The following is a 20,181-nucleotide window of genomic DNA, read 5'->3' on the forward strand; positions in this document are numbered from 1 at the left end:
TGGTTCTTTACACATTTGTGATTTCAGTCTTGTATGGAAATTCTGTCCATGTAAATGAAGAATTGAGGAAATATTGATAGTCTGCCTCTGCTCTGACCCAAAGGGGCAATTTCCTCACACCTCCTTAAGCTGACCATACATCTAGAGATCCACTCTTTTGGTTTGCTGATCTTTTCCTCCATATGCCCAAATTGAACTTGGATATTTCAGTCTGATCTGATTGTCAACAATGGTAAATGCAGGCTGTTGGGGAGAGGAATTCATTAGCTCATTGATGTGGCACGAGCTGCAGCAGGCTACATTTATGATAGTTGACGATATTTTAAAACCTGCCCAACTTTGGCCAGATATCAGTTATGCATGCCCGTCAGGGGCCCCATACATGGCTTGCCAATCAACATCTGGTTAAAAAGTTACAAATTGCAAAAATTATAGTTTAAAGTGCATAGAGTCCTTCCTCACACCAGGGTTCTCTTTAAGCACAGAGTTCACTGGCTAGAAGAAATTTTGTGGACAAGATTGGAACCCTTGATAAATGCCAAAGTTGCTGGCCAAGTCACTGTCGAGCTTGCTTTATACCAAATAGTGATGTGTGGGCCACCCCGAAACCCACGGGTTGGGCGGGTTCAGGCCGGCTGCAGCATCAAATCTTTGGGTTGCACTCCCCGCCCACGACCTAACACTGCGGGCTCCTCCATTTATAGATTCATGCCTGCCCCGCCCCTTTCGTGATGTCACTGCGAAGAGGGTTTTTAAATGGAGGAGCTGGGTCGGGCCAGGTGCAGGTTGGGTGAGGGCGGGTTATGGTTGGGTGCGGGTCCAAAAAGTATTGATCTGCACATCACTAATACCAACAACATTGGTGAGTTTCCAAGTGCTCTAGCCCTAAAGCCAGAGTAGGACAAGCAGGATTAATAAATACTGAATGGCATGGGAACAGGTGCCCTAGGCAACCTGGCTGGCCACAGCGCTGGCTGCGTGCTTACTCGATCGTGCATGCGCAAAACTGCGCTCGAGCATGCATGCACAAAATGGCGTGTGCGTATGTGCAGAAGCGCGTTTATGCACAAAATACCAGCGTCAGTCAGGAAGAGACGGGACCGGACATGGAGTAGGAGACAGAGCAGGTTCGTGCCTGGCAACCCCCCAGCTTTGCGCCCTAGGCATGTGCCTACTCTGCCTACCCCTAGTTCGGGCCCTGCATGGGAACATTATGCCACGTTATAAACTTCTTAGGCTGGTGGTACACGGTAAGATTCAGGGGAGATTAACTGCCCAGTGACAAATCTCCTCTTCTTTGGTTGACTAATCCCCCTGCAATGCCTTCCCGCTGGCAAAAATGTGAATCGTTAGCGGGGTGGCATGTAGCGCGTCATTTTTCTACGTTGCCTCACGAGGAAACTTAGGGCGACTTCAGATAACCAAAGAGCTTGGTGTGCCATCCCCAGGGCCGGAACTAGGGGTAGCCAGAGTAGGCACGTGCCTATGGCGCAAAGATGGGGGGGCGCCAGACACGTACCTGCTCCATCGCCTAACTCATGTCTGGTCCCCTCTTTCCCCGACTGTGTGCGCTATATCCTTGTTGTGGTGTTTATACAAAGGGCCTGTAGGTGTCACTGGGGGTCATTTATCAACACTGGGCAAATTTGCCCATGGGGAGTAACCCATGGCAACCAATCAAATTGCTGCATTCATTGTTCTACTTGCATCTGACTTCAAAAATCTAGTCACTGATTGGTTGCTATGGGTAACTGCCCATGGACAAATTTGCCCAGTGTTGATAAATGAGCCCCACTGTGCTCAAGAGTCATACTGTAGACATAGTACTTTCTATATTGCTTAAAAGTATTAGAGTTGAAGCTACAGTTAAAGTGTAATGGATGCATGAACCTGCTAATAAAATACTGTTATACTCTACTCATTCTCTGCTATCAAAACATAACAAATTGGCAACGAGATGTCTCTTCTACCTCTGCAGCAGCCTGCACTCCATTAACCTGATGCTTGATACAGGTTCAGCTGTTTCTATACTACCAAAGGATATTTTCTTGAAATACTTAAAGGATCCAATACCTGTGCTTGGTTGTTTGCCAGTAACTGTACAATTTGAATCAAATACTGCAAATTGTGACTTTTACATTGTGAATAAGGGTACTGCTATACTTGGAAGGGATCTCTTTGCTGGATTAAACCTACAATTAGTTGATGGTCTCATTACTACAGCACCAGTGCCTGCCACACAGCCAGTGTCTAAAAGTTCACCACAAAGCAACACTTTACTGGGTTGTGCAAAGAACTTTGTACACAAAGTTAAGTTGAGACCAGATGTAAAACCAGTACGCCAGTCGCCAGAAATTGAGGCGATTGCCCTACTCTATAAGGGAGACTGTCTCACATGAGTGTCATTCTGTGGCTACTAAAGCAAATAAAGTTCTGTCTTGCATAAAAAAGGGCATTAACTCAAGGGATGAAAACATAATTATGCCTCTTTATAGGTCCCTGGTAAGGCCTCATCTGGAGTATGCAGTTCAGTTTTGGACTCCAGTCCTTAAGAGGGATATAAATGAGCTGGAGAGAGTGCAGAGACGTGCAACTAAATTGGTTAGAGGGACGGAAGACTTAAATTATGAGGGTAGACTGTCAAGGTTGGGGTTGTTTTCTCTGGAAAAAAGGCGCTTGCGAGGGGACATGATTACACTTTACAAGTACATTAGAGGACATTATAGACAAATGGCAGGGGACCTTTTTACCCATAAAGAGGATCACCGTACCAGAGGCCACCCCTTTAGACTAGAAGAAAAGAACTTTCATTTGAAGCAACGTAGAGTCACAGTCAGGACAGTGAGGTTGTGGAATGCACTGCCGGGTGATGTTGTGATGGCTGATTCAGTTAATGCCTTTAAGAATGGCTTGGATGATTTTTTGGACAGACATAATATCAAAGGCTATTGTGATACTAAACTCTATAGTTAGTATAGGTATGGGTATATAGAATTTTAATTTAAAGTAGGGAGGGGTGTGTGTATGGATGCTGGGTTTTCATTTGGAGGGGTTGAACTTGATGGACTTTGTCTTTTTTCAACCCAATTTAACTATGTAACTAACTATGTAACTATGAACTAAAGAAACTGGTAAAGCAAGATGTGATTGAAAATTCAGAATCCTCTGAATGGGTTTCACCAATTGTTGTAAACTGGAGGTATTCGATTGTGAGTTGATCTCCGTAAACCTAATAAAGCAGTTGTTATGGATAATCATCCCTTGCCACACATATTTTCAGAACTCTGAGGAGGAAAATTATTTTCTACCCTGGATCTTCAGAGTGCTTATCATCAAATATTACTGCATGAGGAAAGTAGAGACCTCACTGCCTTTATCACCCATGATGGTTTGTTTTGGTTCAAGCGTGTAACTTATGGACTGGCTTCAGCACCGAGTTGTTTTCAAAGACTCCATGGCATTCCTGGTGTACAATGCTACTTGGATGATATAATTGTCTACGCTCCAACTATGGATCTTCATGACAAGTTCCTAAGAAATGTTCTGAAATGCATTGATTCTGCAGGACACTTCAGACAAACTCAGCTGTCATTTCTGGGTCATATAATTTCACAAGATTACTGACTGACCCTGACCATGTCAACGCTGTTACACAAGCACCTACTCCATCTGATTTCCAGACCTTACAAGTTTCTTAGGTCTTACTTCATGGTATTTTAAGTTTATTCCCAACTATGTTTCAGTTGTGGAGCCACGTAGAGCACTACTACGTGGAACTTTGTTTTGTGTGGTCAGAGTCTGCTCAACATAGCTTTGAAATTGTGAAACAGCTAATTGTGAACAGTCCAGCGATAGCTTTATTTGATCCTGCACTACCCACTATGGTTACTACAGATGCTTCAGACTATGGCGTTGGTGCAGTTCTCACACAGATCCATCCTGATCATACAGAGAAAACTGTTGCATTTGCATCCAGAACACTTACAGAGGCAGAGTGTAAGTATTCAACTGTTGAAAAAGAAGCTCTAGCATGTGTTTGGGCAACAGAAAAATGAAGAACCTACCTATGGGATAGAGAATTTACCTTATGCACTGATCATAGCCCTTTAACTACACTGCTTACAACAAAGGGACTAGGAAGAGCTGGAATGTGTATAGCTAGATGGGACAGCAAGGCTACTGAATTTTAACTACAAAATGCAATACAAACCAGGTTTGAAAAATGTTACTGCTGATTGTTTGTCACTCTTACCTCTCAGGGCCGAATTTGAGTGGCGGGCGCCCACAGGTACACATGAGCACTGGGGAGCTGGGCATCCCAGTGCTCCCTATAGAGCGGCTGGGCAGAATTTGCCACCCTAGGCCCGGACCTTTGTGGCGTAGCCTGTTACCTTTACCTGCACCGTCTGATACAATGGATGAGGACATAGAAGTTGTAGCATTGACTGATTTACTATAATCTATAGTTACAGCTGCTGATTTTAAGCAAGCTTGCCTCACATGTCCAATTCAAGTAAAACTATGGGACATCTTACAAAGCAAATAGCCAAATGCTGAGAAGAAACTCAGTCCTGATCTTCAACCTTACTACAGGATTAAACATGAACTGTCCTTAGTAGATGGCTATGTTGTCCGTGGCGCTCACCGCTTACTGGTACCAGAGACCTTGCGAGAAAAGCTCATACAACTTGCACATGAGAGTCATCAAGGAATTGTATGTACAAAACAAAGACGAACTATACTGGTAGCCAGCAATGGATGCCGATGGGGTAACTGCTATTCATTCTTGTGTTCCTTGGCAGAATCATGACAAAACAGCTATCACACATACACAACCACTTCAGCCAGTACCATTTCCTTATTCCGCATGGGAAACACTTGCTATTGATATTGTGGATCCTTATACAGAAGCTCCTACAGACTGTAGATTTGCTATAACCTTGATAGACTAAAAAAGTAAATAGCCTGAAATTGCATTTATTTCTCACATAACATCAGCTACAGTGATAACATTTCTGTCTACAGTCTTCATCAGAGAAGGTAATCCAAAGGAATTAATATGAGATAATGGACCACAGTTTGTGTCATCTGAGTTTGAATTCTTTCTGAGAGAGAGAAATATTGTGAATCGGAAATCTTCAGTGTATTACCCACAAGCAAATAGAGAAATCGAACGATTCACCAGAAGTCTGAAAGAAGCACTACAGACAGCAAATCATACTGGGAAATCTTGGAAAGTATTTACAACAGAAATTCTACATAACTACAGAGCAACGTGCCATGCAACAACCCAATAATCTCCAGTGGAATTATTACATGGCAGACAGATGCGCACTAAGTTACATGTCGCAGGCATCAAACTTCCACAAAATACTGTGCCTACAAAATCATCTACTGCTGACATTGTCAAACATCAACAAGCCAAATGCAAGGATTATACGGACAGAAAACGTGATGCAAGAGAAGTGCACTTTCAGCTTGGATCTTTAGTCAGAATTAAGAAACCAGGAATACTGAAACAAGGACAATCTAAATTTACTACTGACTGTCTGATGGACGCATATGGAATGCAAGTAGTCTTGCACCTGTTAATAATGACTTTGGAGAAGCTCCATTTGATGAAGGACATTTTCCTACTCCTGATGTCAACTGCAATAGATCTGAAGAAAGTGAAGCTATAAGGCATACTAAGAGAATCAGAAAACTACCTGCATGGACCAAGGACTATGTGATCTGAATAATGCATAACATTGCTTTAAGATGCATACTGTTTAATTGTTTCTGTTTATTACATTTGCCCAAATTCTTTCCTACTACAGGGTGAATATGTGGTGCTTATACAAAGGGCCTGGATGTGTCACTATGCACAAGAGTTATACTGTGTACATAGTACTTTCTATACTGCTTAAAATTATTAGAGTTGAAGCTACCGTTGAAGTATAATGGCTGCATGAACCTGCTAATAAAACAATGTTATACTTTACTCATCCTTGGCTACTAAAACATAACACTTGTCTCTTTGCGTCCTACGCATGAGTGTCCGCCAGCGTCAACTCATGCAGGCATTCTGCGCATGTGCGCCAGCATCAACTCGCACATACACGCGCCAGTGTAAACTCATGCATAAGAGTGTGAGCTCCAATGCGTGCACTCATCCGGCGCCGCAATCAGCCAGGTTGCCTAGGGCTCCTGGCTTGCCTGGCCTGGCTCTGGGGAGATTAGTCGCCTGAAGTAGAGATTTGTCGCTGGGCTACTAAACTCTCAAAAATCTTACCGTGTGCCACCAGCCTTAGAGTACATCAGAGAGTTAATGTTGTTTTCCTCTTTTTTGCTACCATCTGTTTATTTAGTGTGTGTATTTGGATTTATTTACAAAGGTGCTTGTGAAAAAGCTTGTTAGTCTTGGCAAAATATTTGTTGTACCACACCCAAGTATGTTTGTACTGGAAGCCAAGAGGATGAGAGAACAAGAGAGAAACATAATTACAGCTTTTAAAAAACACCCATTACAATATCTGCACAACAGGGGCTCATTTATCAACACTGGGCAAATTTGCCCATGGGCAGTTACCTAAAGCAACCAATCAGTGATTAGCTTTTTAAAGCCAGCTGCACGTAGAATGCAGCAATTTGATTGGTTGCCATAGGTTACTGCCCATGGGCAAATTTGCCCAGTGTTGATAAATGACCCCCTGTTGTGCAGATATTGTAATGGGTGTTTTTTAAAAGCTGTAATTATGTAAATGAATGAGTCCTGACATATATTGCATGTTGCTTATAAAAGGTATGAGATTTATTATCTTCAGTGCTTGGGAACTACATTTTAGCTGTAATGCAAAGCAATATAAAATAGGGGACTAATTAACTTTTGCTGTACTATTCATGTTTCTTTAAACAAAATAAAAAATACATAACATGTCTTTTGCCACAGAAAGAGGATTGTGACGTGTGAAGACAACTGTGGAAGTGGGCAACAATCACAACATAAGAGCTGGGCACTGACAGAAGTGGGAGTCGCATTTTACTCATTCAGCCCTCCCTCCTCAGCCATCAGCCTGGCTTACCAGCTGAGGTCTGAGGAGGGAGGGCCTAGAGCTGAGGAGGGAGGAGCAAGGACAGAGGAGGGAGGCATTTCCTAGAGCTGCTGAGGACAGAGAATTTCAGCACTGAGGGCTGGGGAGGGAGGAGCAAGGACAGAGGAGGGAGGACCGAGAAATGGACACGAGGGGGAGATTGCAACATTATTGTGGCCAGGACGGAGGTGTGACTGCTTCTTCGGGAGTGTGAGTACACTAAGAGGCGAGTCTGCATTTTTCTTCTTTAGCAGAGCGCGCGCAGGAGCGTGTATTCTCCGGAAGATGTCCTAAAACGCTTTCCGTTATTCGCGTCGCTGCTTCTGTATAACATTCTCCTCTATCATAAACAACATCCGTACTGATTGGACGGCTGGGCGGAGCTTGGTGATGTAGTCGGAGTAGATGTGTCTGGAGCCGGGCAGGAGGATTGTGGTACAAACACTCACCGGGGAGTAAGCGGAGCTGCTGGGGAGGGAGGGAACGTGTCACGTTGATTGTCCCTCTCTCATCTGTCTACTTGCCACAAGCAGGCTCCGCAATTGCTCGGTGTAGGGTCTGGGGATGGAACCGGAGAAGATGGACGAGAATGAATGGAATTATCACGGGGAGGGAAACAAAAGTCTGGTAGTGTCGCACGCTCAGGTGAGTGAGGGGTGTCATTACTCGGATTGTACCATGTTGTGGGGGGCGAGGAGCTGAGAGGCAGGCGGGGAGGGAACACGGTGTGTAGTGGCGCTCTGTCATGTGCTGTAACATCTCTGCTGCACCTTGTCTGTCTGTCTGTCAGGGGCTCTCAGTCCTCCAGCTCGTGTGTAATACTCACTGTACTGCTCTCCCCTCTCTATCTCAACATCTGAAAGGAGAGACATGCATTTTTGGAGAAGGGCTGGGTGTCTGGACTAAATGGCCAGTGTCTGGGCTAAATGACCAGTGTCTGGGCTAAATGGCCAGTGTCTGGACTAAATGGCCAGTGTCTGGACTAAATGGCCAGTGTCTGGGCTAAATGGCCAGTGTCTGGGCTAAATGGCCAGTGTCTGGGCTAAATGGCCAGTGTCTGGGCTAAATGGCCAGTGTCTGGGCTAAATGGCCAGTGTCTGGCTAAATGGCCAGTGTCTGGGCTAAATGGCCAGTGTCTGGGCTAAATGGCCAGTGTCTGGGCTAAATGGTCAGTGTCTGGGCTAAATGGCCAGTGTCTGGGCTAATGGTCAGTGTCTGGGCTAAATGGCCAGTGTCTGGGCTAAATGGCCAGTGTCTGGGCTAAATGGCCAGTGTCTGGGTTAATGGTCAGTGTCTGGGCTAAATGGTCAGTGTCTGGGCTAAATGGCCAGTGTCTGGGTTAATGGTCAGTGTCTGGGCTAAATGGCCAGTGTCTGGGTTAATGGTCAGTGTCTGGGCTAAATGGCCAGTGTCTGGGCTAAATGAAAGAGCCAGCTTTGGGTAGAACAGGGGTTGGGGGCTCTGGGGTCCAGCACCACTGGAGGCTTTTGGGATGGGGAAATAGACACATTTATAATATTGTTTGCTATAATAAGGATATACACGAGGCATGTGCAACCTGCAGTCCTCCAGCTCTTGGCTTGTATGCGGTGGATTGCTGGGAGTTATCTGTATTACTAACTCACATTTATAAAGCACGAGTATACAAATACTGTCACAGGAGGTAGAGGGTGCTTGCTCTTAAGAGCTTACAATCTAAGAGTTATGGTTCATAAACAGGATGCTAGTGGGCTGTATATTTGTCCAAGCAAGTCCCCAGCCTTTCTACAGTGGCAGCTGTTCCCTAGTGTAGCAGGCCCTACTGATGCCTGTGTGCATACAGTATATGAGTTGGGGGTGCAGGCATTGTATCCCTCCACTTTACACCCTGCATTTAAATAGTGTTATTGCTTCACAGCAATGTTGTTGCTGAACTGTGCCAACACGTGGTGCTCTTCTTACACATCCTGCAAGTTCAGCAGTTGGATGGCTGCAGATTAAAGCAGTTGGTTGTAGTGAAGCTTATTCGCTAATAATGGGCAAACATGTCATTTATAATGACAACAAATCATCTTTGATCTCTGTATTGTGAGGGAATGATGAAAACATGGCTCTGGTTGCTTGGGGATATTGTTCTGTTGTACATAAGCACCTTTTGGGTTAGGGGCTAATGATAACATTCTCAGGTAATATTTCTCATTCCCAAATGGGGTGTAGTGCTGTAACTGCAATAGGGACAGTGTTGCCGGCATATTCCCACTATTATCTGGTGCCGTATGTATGGCAGTAACTGAGGAGCTCAGCTAATCACCAGGTTTAGAACAGTCCCAATCTGCTGAGTGGTACCAACAGGTGTCTGTGCTCTTGAAAAGCAGAGAACCACAGACCTGTATTCATTTTAGTATCTGCTTCTGTTTTCAAAAGGATTTAGGATATGTGCATTGTGATTACATTTTTAGCCGAGCATGTGGGTGTGTTATCAGATTCTCAAAATGCTCAGCTTCTTACACCGGTTAAATGCGCTCTCCTTACAAATAGGCCACACCACTCGACCATAGACTTATACTGAATCGATAAATGGTAGGAAGGGGCACACAAGCCGCAGTCTCAGCTGCAAATCTTTTATTCAACACATGTTTCGGACTGCATGGATCCTTTTTCAAGTGCAAAAATACAAATAAACACATTGCACCTTATACCACACAGCTCACATAGGCTTAGGACAGTAGCAAAATAATTATGTTGTAAGCCAATATCAAAGGAGTCTGAAAAGAGGGGGAAAATGCAGACTCGCTTCTTAAGGTGACCATACACGGGCCAATAAAAGCTGGCGACAGACCGAGTTGGCAGCTTATTGGCCCGTGTATGGGGCCCTCCAACGGTCCTCCCCGATCGATATCTGGCCAGAGGTCGATCGGACAGGACTAAAAATCCCATAGGATCGCGGCCACATCTGTTCGTTGATCAGCCCGATATCACCCACGGTGTGGGCATGTCGGGAAGAGATCTGCTTGTTTGGAGACATCGCCAATCTCTTAATGTATGGCCACCTTTAGGGTAGGGGCACACTGGGCGATCTGGGCAGATTAAGTCATCTGCTGACTAGTCGCCTCGTCCTTGCGGCAACCAATCTCCCCGAAACGCCTTCCCTCTTGTCTGTCCTGCGCCGGCTACAATGAAAAATCGCCCGCTAAAGCACACGCGACGCTTCGTATTCCGAAGTTTCCTCGTGAGGCAACTTAGGGTGACTTCAGAAATCGAAGCGCCGCGAGTGCATTAGCGCAGGCGATTCTTCATTTAAGAAGGCGGAAGGCAGTTTGGTGAGATTGTTGCCCGCAGAAGAGGCGATTAGTCGCTAGGCGACTAAATCTCCCCGAATCTGCCTGTCTGCCCCAACCTTTATTGTACTCTCTTATCTGAAGAGGCAGCAGTCACACCTCCATCCTGCACACATATCCTGTTCCAATCTCCCCCAATGTCTCATTTCTCGGTCCTCCCTCCCCAGCCCTCTGTGCTCAGACCTCAGCTCATAAGCCAAGGCCAAGAGCTGCTGAGGGCTGAGGAGGGGGGGGACTGTGAAATGAGACACGAGGGGGAGATTGGAACATGATATGTGGGCAGGATAGAGGTGTGACTGCTGCCTCTTTGGCCAGTTATATGCGTTGCTGCTTTTGTTTCTACACGTGCTACTCCAGGACAATCAGCAAACTACAACTTCTAGTAGGAACAATCTTGCCAGCACGGGCGGTTATAGCTCTATAGCCCCTCAATGTCCACTACTTATGTGTACTCGCTACCCACACTTCTGCCCCCTTCACAGAGGGAGAACCATAGAGATGCTATAACATTCTCCTCTATGGTAAACAACATCCGTACTGATTGGACGGCTGGGCGGAGCTTGGTGATGTAGTCAGAGTAGATGTGTCTGGAGCCGGGCAGGAGGATTGTGGTACAAACACTCACCGGGGAGTAAGCGGAGCTGCTGGGGAGGGAGGGAACGTGTCACGTTAATTGTCCCTCTCTCATCTGTCTACTTGCCACAAGCAGGCTCCGCAATTGCTCGGTGTAGGGTCTGGGGATGGAACCGGAGAAGATGGACGAGAACGAATGGAATTATCACGGGGAGGGAAACAAAAGTCTGGTAGTGTCGCACGCTCAGGTGAGTGAGGGGTGTCATTACTCGGATTGTACCATGTTGTGGGGGGCGAGGAGCTGAGAGGCAGGCGGGGAGGGAACACTGTGTGTAGTGGCGCTCTGTCATGTGCTGTAACATCTCTGCTGCACCTTGTCTGTCTGTCTGTCTGTCAGGGGCTCTCAGTCCTCCAGCTCGTGTGTAATACTCACTGTACTGCTCTCCCCTCTCTATCTCAACATCTGAAAGGGGAGACCTGCATTTGTGGAGAAGGGCTGGGGTTAGTGTCTGGGCTAAATGGTTAGTGCCTGGGCTAAATGCATAGTGTCTGAGCTAAATGCAAGAGCTAGCTTTGGGTCCTGGCGAAATATACAAATTTATAATATTGTGTGCTATAATAAGTATATACAGTACATGAGGCATGCGCAACCTGCAGTCCTCCAGCTCTTGGCTTTCATGGGGTGGGGTGCTGGGTGGTACCTGTATTACTAATTCACATTTATAAAGCATCAAGTATACAAATACTGACACAGGAGGTAGAGGGAGCTTGCTCTTAAAAGCTTATAATCTAAACGAGTTATGGTTCAGAAGCATGATGCTAGTGGGCTGTATATTTGTCCAAGCAAGTCCCCAGCCTTTCTACAGTGGCAGCTGTTCCCTGGTGTAGCAGGCCCTACTGATGCCTGTGTGCACATGTTGTGGTGCATATATGAGTTGGGGGCTGCAGGCATTGTATCTCTCCACTTTACACCCTGCATGTAAATTGTGTTATTGCTTCACAGCAATGTTGTTGCTGAACTGTACCAACACTTGGTGCTCTACTTACACATCCTGCTAGTTCAGCAGTTGGATGGCTGCAGATTATAGCAGGCCGGCAGTTGGTTTTAGTGACTCTTATTCACTACTAAAAGGGCAAAGTTGTCATTTACAACAACAATGAATCATCTTTGATCTGTTTATTTTTAAGGAATGATGGAAAAAAAAGCTCTTGGTTGCTTGGGGATATTGTTCTGGGGTACATAAGCACCTTTTGGGTGAAGGGCTAAAGATAACATTCTCAGGTAATACTTCTTATTCCCAAATGAGGTGTAGTTCAGTAACGGCAATACGGACAACCCTGTTTAACAACCAGGGCAAAGGGGGCAGTGTTGCCGGCATATTCCCATTATTATCTGGTGCCGTATGTATAGCAGTAACTGAGGAGTTCAGCTAATCACCAGGTCTAAAACAGTCCCAATCTGCTGAGTGGTACTAACAGGTGTCTGTGCCCTTGTAAAGCAGAGAACCGCTGACCTGTATTCATTTTAGTATCTGCTTCTGATTTCTTCTGTTTTCAAAAGGTTTTTAGGATATGAACATTGTGTTTTTTAGAAGGGGTCAGCGACACCCATTTGTAAGCTGCAAAGAGTCAGAAGAAGAAAAAGGCAAATAATTCTAAAAATAAATAATGAAAACTAGTTGCTTAAAATTGACCATTCTATAACATACTAAAAGCTACCTTAAAGATGAACCACTCCTTTAAGCATGGGAGGTGGGATGACTACATACCCCTTGTCACTTGTGGATACTGTGCTGACAAACACTGCCATGGCTGTTTTCATGTGGCTAGTCAGAAATATAGGTAAATGGAGGTTACACTGAATGGAGGTTACACTGAAAAACTAAACAAGATATAGTTGGAGGTGCAAGAAACCTAAAGTTACCCCTACAGAGCAACCAAATATTCACAGTGTCGCATATCAGGTCTGCACACTCACAAAAAACTTAATGTGGCTAGTCACCCGTCTTTCTGCTCAGAAATACAGATCATTGACCTGCTGCTGTAATTGCACACTGCCTTGGGGGCCATTAGAAGGTACACTAAGCAAGATGTAAATAGATAGGGCAACTCACATCTTGCTTAGTTTACCTTCTAGTTCTAGCTTGTACTTCATGGGTCCCCAACCTTTTTTTACCCGTGAGCCACATTCAAATGTAAGAAGATTTGGGGAGCAACACAAGCATGCAAAAAGTTCCTGGGGTGTCCAATAAGGGCTGTGTTTGGTTATTTTGTAGCCCCTATGTGGACTGACATAAAGTAAAACAGTAAAACATTCCTCCAAGCCTGGAATTAAAAAATAATTACCTGCTTTGGGGTCACTGGGAGCAACATCCAAGAGGTTGGAGAGCAACATGTTGCTTGTGAGCCACTGGTTGGGGATCACTGTTGTACTTTATTCATGTGCCTAGTACTTCTACCTCTTGGTAGTGAAACTGTGCTGGTGCTTGCAAAGGGAGACCGCGGAGATTGGGGTTAAACAGAGCATAGTGTTTATATTGCTATAATACATAAAAGCCATGAATATCTTGTAAGTTATATCCTTATAAACTGTGAGTAGTGATGTAATTTCTGTCACATGACTCACTGAAACTTGTGTATTATAATAAAGTATCCCTTTTGCAAAATATAAGGGTATTAGAAGTTACCTCGGAGTTCCATGACCTTCGGCCTCGTGTTTTTATATGGTCATGAAACTCCTCAGTAACTTACAATAACCTTACGCTGAGTGTTTTTATACAGGCCATGGAACTCCGAGGTAACTTCTCATATCCTTCTAATTTACAAGTGGGTACTTTATTCACTATAAACTTGGGAGAAGAACAGCAACTCTTTGTATCACAGCTCTGCTTCCCCCTATAGTTATATATAGTTTTAAAGGTCTTTGTGCCTTGCTTACAGTTTCAGGTTTCCTAAGCTGCCATTCTCTCTGCTATCTGGCTGCAACCTTCCTTTTCACCAGCAATAGCATTAAATAAACTAGAAGGGTGTGTGTCCTAGTCCTGCAAGTGACACAGTGAAACAGTGTGTTTGGCTAAGGAAGCAGTTTACTCTATTGCTCTGTTGCTGCTATAGCTGCAGTACAGACAGCCCTGAGGTTTCTTACAGACTGCACAGACAGATAATCATGTCTTTATTCCCTTCAGCACAGTTTCACTGGAGATTATTTTAGAATATGTATCCAGTAATGTGTGAAAAGAGCACAAACCTAACATACACTTGAGAAAGTCATTGTGTGACTTGAAACATGTTGTGTCAACCATATAGGATACTGTGTGTATACAGTCATGGCTTGGGCAGGGGTTAGGAACCCATTAGCACTGACCTTTTCCACTTCCATACTTCAAATAACAAAGTACTGAGGGCCGGAATTTTTCTAATCTACATGGTGGAGGGCCGATAACGGAAGCCAGTGTTAGCCACTTCCTGCTTTTAGATCACACCCACTTTAAACCACACCCATGTTACCGCAAGTCCATGTCCACATTAATAGCACACCAAAAAACCAAATGGTTGGTGCTCACTGCAGGGATCAGGGCCGGAACTAGGGGTAGGCAGAGTAGGGCGCCATCATTGAGGGGCGCACTTTTAAGGGGATTTTTTTTGTTTTTTAACTTTTCCGCTTTTTTCAAGTGTTTATTTAATAATTTGTTTCAGTAATCATGTTCACCCAGTTGGGTGGAATCCACCTCCTTCACCTTCTCCCTCTTGCCGGCAAGTAATAGCTCCTTCTGTGCGGTGCAGCGCGACGTGCGTATACACGTCAATGATGTCACTGATGCGTTGGGTGACAGAAGCATGGAACTGACGGTCTGCTTGGTGTGGCTCGCTGCTCTAAGCAGACACAGCAGGCAGACTTTGATGTGGAGGGCCACATAAGGGGGGCGGGGGTTGCGGGCTGCCAGTTGGAAAGCCATGACTGATGCAATCTTTGGCAAGATAAACAGTCCCATTGCTCAGTGGCTGGTACATGTTCGCACCACAACAAATGCTGTGGAAGTTATCAAAGTGGGTTGCACATTAGCTAACACAGCGCTGCCAATTTATGAAGCTGTGGGGAAATTACTTACAGTTTCCACTAGCATTTTGTGTTACTTTTACTCGCCTTCAATCAATGAAAACGTTTACATATTTACATACAAATCAAGTGCCGCATAATGCCTCATAACTGCAAACTGTGAACAGACAACATGGGACCAAAAGTGTGGCTAAAGCTGGCCATAGATGCAAAGATCCGATTGGACTTCCCCATCTCCCGACCTGCCATTAACCCTTCAGATCAAATAAAGTAGAACAGAACAGATCAGCTTATGTTCTGCCCCTGACAGCAATCGAACGAAAGTTATGTCCGACAAAAGTTAGTGACCAGTCTCCCACTGGAAATCGTACGATCGGCAATTCAAGCAGAGAAATTATCGGCAGCTGACAAATCTTTTAACCTGTCCGATCGACCGATCTCCGACAGGCAAAAAATGTCGGGACTCTCCACACACGATCCGAAAATCATTCGTACGATTGGATCTTTGCGTCTATGGCCAGCTTTAGGGCCGAAAGTTCGGATTCACCCGACATCGCCCAGCCGTTAGTGGGCATATCGGGTTAAGATCCGCTCGTGTATGGCCACCTTTACACATTTTACATTTGTCTGCTGTTGGTATATATGTATCTCTGTAAATAACATGAAATCAATCCTTTTTGAGCTTTTGACCTAAATCCTGGTTTACTTGGAAAGTGATTAGTGAAAACAATGGCCTTTTCTTCTGTACTGAGAGCACTCGGATTGCACTGAGCACACATGCTGCCATTGTCTCTCGGAAAGTCCTGCTATTTTCTTAAAGCTACTAGATGGAGACCAGCCAGATCTAAATGTACTTGTTGTGTACTGCTGTTTCAATCTGATGGCTGATAACAACACCAACAATATTAGTGCTTTATATGCATTCAACTATAATAACTGTTGCACCGATTTATATAATTTATATTGTTTCTATAAATAATATATAAAGCTGTTGTGTAGCTGTTGGGGCAACCATACAAGACACACATCACGAAAAGGGTCATTTATCATAATCATAATAAATATGATGTTGAATATAATTAGGATTCGGAAAGCACTGAATCCACTATTTTAGGATTTGGCTGAATCCTGAATCCTTTGTGTAAGATTCAGACGAATACCAAACCAAATCTGGACCATCATTTGCATATGTAAATTAGGGGAACAAGAACAACGTTTTTTGACTTCCTTTTTTGTGTGGAGAAAAGTCTCGTGAATTTTGTAATCCTGGACCAAATCTCGAACCGAATCCTGGTGCATCCCTACTTAGGATATAGTTGGTTTAGTTTGGAGGCAGATAAATTGGCTGAATGTAATTCGTGGTTCTTTGCAGGGCTATAAATTGAAAACCTTTGTCAAAATAGGACAGTTGTTGGTGCTTATTTGTAGGTGCTCAATTGACAGATTTAAACTTTGAATTTTAAGCATTTGTTATTGAAAATATACAGTAGGGATGAACTGAATCTGTGCTTCGGCCAAGATTTGGACTTTTGTTAGCAGGATTCAGCCAAATCAAAGTGCCTGGCCGAAAACAAATCTGAATCCAAAAAAATCAAGTGACTTTTTTTCGTCACACAAACAAGGAAGTCAATTATTAGGGGTTGGATTCAGTTTGGTATTTGGACGGTTTTTTCTCAAAGGATTTGGGATTCGACCAAATCCTAAAATAGTGGATTTGTGCATCGCTTATATACAGTATCTTTTACTTGATGAGTAAACCCATGTTAGTTGCAAAACATCTGAACTTCTAAATGCAGGCCAAATTAAGCCATGCCCCCTGAACCTGCCCTCTCCCTCTATTAGACACGAGCTCCTTGTCTAACTTCAGGCAACTTTGGAAAACTAAGCGCTCAGAGTGCCATCCCGCCAGCAATTAACATTCTAGCCGGCATAAGGCAGTTCGGGGAGATTAGTCGCCCCAAAGAAGGGGAGATTTGTTGCCAGGCGACTAATCTCCCCGAATCTAAGTGTGTGCCCTGACACTTATTGAGCATTTCCCTTTCTCAGTTATCACTTTTCCTGTGCTGCTGTGATCTGTTATCTATTTTCGGTTTTATGTTCAGGCCAATGAAAATCACACAATCATCCAAATCTGTCATTTTGCGGAATGGTCGCACTTTGTATCTGCTGAATGAACAAAATAATGAGAAGAATGAAACCACAGGCATATTTCCGCGTATATAACCGTTTGTTTACTGGTGATTTAATGGGAAGTCATGCTAAAGTATACATTGCTCTTTTATAAAACCTTGTGATTGTAAAAATGTGTTTCTGTCTGTGAAAGTTGTTTATTGACATATGTTTAGAACCTGCTGTGCCACTGAAAATAACTGTTCAAATCTTTAATGTGCTGGACGTCTGGTCTGCATTGCTCTCACTCCATAGACAAATACACAGCCTACATGTTTGTCTGTTCCTACCCATAGTCTAGTGATGTGCGGACTGGCCCGAAACCCGTGGGTCGGGGTTCCTGCACAAAATCTTCGGGTCGCGTGCTCTCCCTGCCCGTGACCTAGCACTGCTGGCTTCCGGCCCCAAAATTTAGACTCACACCTGCTCCCGCAATTCACCATGTATTGGTTACTTAAAATCATTAGGCGGGGTTGCAATGAGGCTGTGACCACAATATACAAATAGACAAATACAAGAGGTCCTCTGCACTCAACCCATTATCAATATATTTAAGACATTGAGACATTTTATACATACTGCTACTAATAAAATGCCTTACCTAACAAATCAGGGATTGTTTGTCCATATATTGCAATATATTTAAGCTGGCCAACTACGTCAAGGTCATCCCCGGTGTGTCCTACTCTCAATTTTCATCTGATTCATTAAGAATTCTATTGCTTCATTATATATTTTTCAAAGGGACTAGGTTTTACCTGCAACTTACTTGCTGCTTTCAAAGTAAAACTCCTAAACTTGGCTGCCCTGAGGTGCAGAAGACCTCTTGTATTTGTGTATATATATATATATATATATATATATATATATATATATATATATATTATATATATATATATATATATATATATATATATATATATATATATAAAAACATGGAGGAGCACACCCTAAACTTGTTTAGCTACTTGCCCGGGTGTTCGTTCACATTAGGGGGATCATGAGGACCCAACCTAAACAGCATGAGGGCTGTATTTTCAGGGTCCTGACCCAGCTCTTAAGGGAGTTATTTATCAAAGGTCGAGTTATGCTTTTCCCGAAAAATTCAAGGGAAGTTTTAGTAAAAACTTTGAATTTTTTTGGGATAAAAAAATATTGGTAATTTTTAATATGTCCTGAAGCTGAAAAAAAGCTTGAATCCAAAAATACTCCAAGCCAAAACCTGTCGAGTTCATGTAGAACTCAATGGCAGAGGTCCCTTGAACCATTTGAAGATGTTTTTAGCCTTCATGATTTCCGGGTATTCAAGTTTTTTGGGTATTCAAGTTCAGTGTTCTTGATATAACTAACGTTTTTTTTTTCTTGTTTTTGTTTCTGTGGCTTGATTACATTTTTATCTTTTGGACTCATATGCTGAATCCTCCTCTAAAGTCGACAACCACAAATGATAGTTTTCCCTTTTAAGGTTTAATATTTTATTTCCTGAATATAACTGTTACATTTACATAATTGAAACTAATAATGGAAAGGGAAGAACAAAGTAACAAATGGAGGATAAGCACTAGTAAATGTAGTTGAAGGAAGAGACGGCTTGCATGGGGAACAAGCCAACGCTTCCTTTGTTTCAGTACATTTAGCAGCCAGCAACTTGGATTAAATAAATGGCCAATCACAAGTTCCTCCTCTCGTATGACCAACTCCATTGTGCTATATATTGAACTATACACTTGTAATTGTAAACCAGCGTGAATGACTTGCCACTCTTTCTTTGTTACCCACGCAATGGTAAGAGCTATAAAGCTAACTCCCTTATCCAGAATATATATATATATATATATATATATATATATATATATATATATATATATATATATATATATATATATATATATATATATATATATATATATATATATATATATATATATATATATATATATATATAAGTTTCCCACAGGGCTGTGGAGTTGGTACATAAATCTGACGCCTCAGGTTTATGGTACCTCCCGACTCCTCCGTATTTTCCATGTTCATTGAAAGACGTTAAGTAAACAACATACAAAAAAAAAAATTTGGAAAACCTAAAACAACTTTATATATTAATTGATACTGACATTTAGTTGTACATTAGCTGTTAAATACAATCCAAAATACAGTATTGTTCTTAGCAACAGAATTGATTGATTTTGCCACATCTTCCTTCATAGAAGCTCTTAAATCTGATTTGATTATTTTCAGTGCTTGTATTTAAATTAGGAGTCGGAGTTTGATTCAGTACAGTCTTGGTGACTCTGACTCCTTCTCCAGATACCCAGAATTTATTCTGACTCCCAACTTCACAGCTCTGGTTTCCCAGCTTCTGTACTGCCTCTATTTTTATAGCAACAGCAAGTTACTGAATTACTGAGCTCCACCTGTAGTTAAACATACATTCTCCAAGCCATACTTGTGCCACCATAGAACACCGGGTGCCACATTTCTGGGCCCCCAGGAGGCAGCACAGCAGACCTATGTGTTATCTTCAGTTGCAAGTAATTCAAGGAGCGTGTTCTTTTAATCAATAGGAGGCTTTATATCTCTGGCAGGTTCCCAGTGTGCATATTCCAACTGCAGTTACAGTTACATGAGGCCAAAACTGCCACTTGCCTGTTACACCTTTAACCATGGAACACACAGCTGCTTAATCACTGATAGCTCAGGGTTTATGTGTAATTTTTGTGAAATATGAACCACAGTGTTTAGCTGAACCTACTAGACATTATCACTGTTTTGCTTATGGGAATTTAAACATAGACATTTACTGTGTTCTACCAAGTCTGTAATTGAACTTACTTTCCCACACTGACCTGCAAGCCATCCCACTATTACACTCATCTACAGTTCACCTCTTTCCTGCTTTCAAACGAGGATCACTGACCCTGGCAGCCAAAAAACGATTGCATTTAGAGGCTACAATTGTATCGTTACTTTAACGATAAAGGAATTGTTCAGT

At 43.2% G+C, this 20,181-nt stretch overlaps 1 protein-coding gene across 4 annotated transcripts in view; it reads left to right on the forward strand.

The window, feature by feature from the left end:
* The first annotated feature begins 7,200 nt into the window (after positions 1-7,200).
* ippk.L (inositol-pentakisphosphate 2-kinase L homeolog) overlaps positions 7,201-20,181 on the forward strand; it is a 44,451-nt gene continuing 31,470 nt past the window's right edge. Inside the window, exons 1-2 of one of the 4 annotated variants that reach the window (XM_018258930.2) lie at positions 7,308-7,718; positions 11,100-11,211. In XM_018258930.2, the coding sequence (XP_018114419.1) occupies positions 11,131-11,211 (81 nt within the window). In that variant the 5' untranslated portion in view covers positions 7,308-7,718; positions 11,100-11,130. The other 3 variants (XM_041590752.1, XM_018258932.2, XM_018258931.2) reach the window with 3 other exon arrangements.

This window comes from Xenopus laevis, chromosome 4L (assembly GCF_017654675.1).
Source record: "Xenopus laevis strain J_2021 chromosome 4L, Xenopus_laevis_v10.1, whole genome shotgun sequence".
Taxonomy (NCBI): domain Eukaryota; kingdom Metazoa; phylum Chordata; class Amphibia; order Anura; family Pipidae; genus Xenopus; species Xenopus laevis.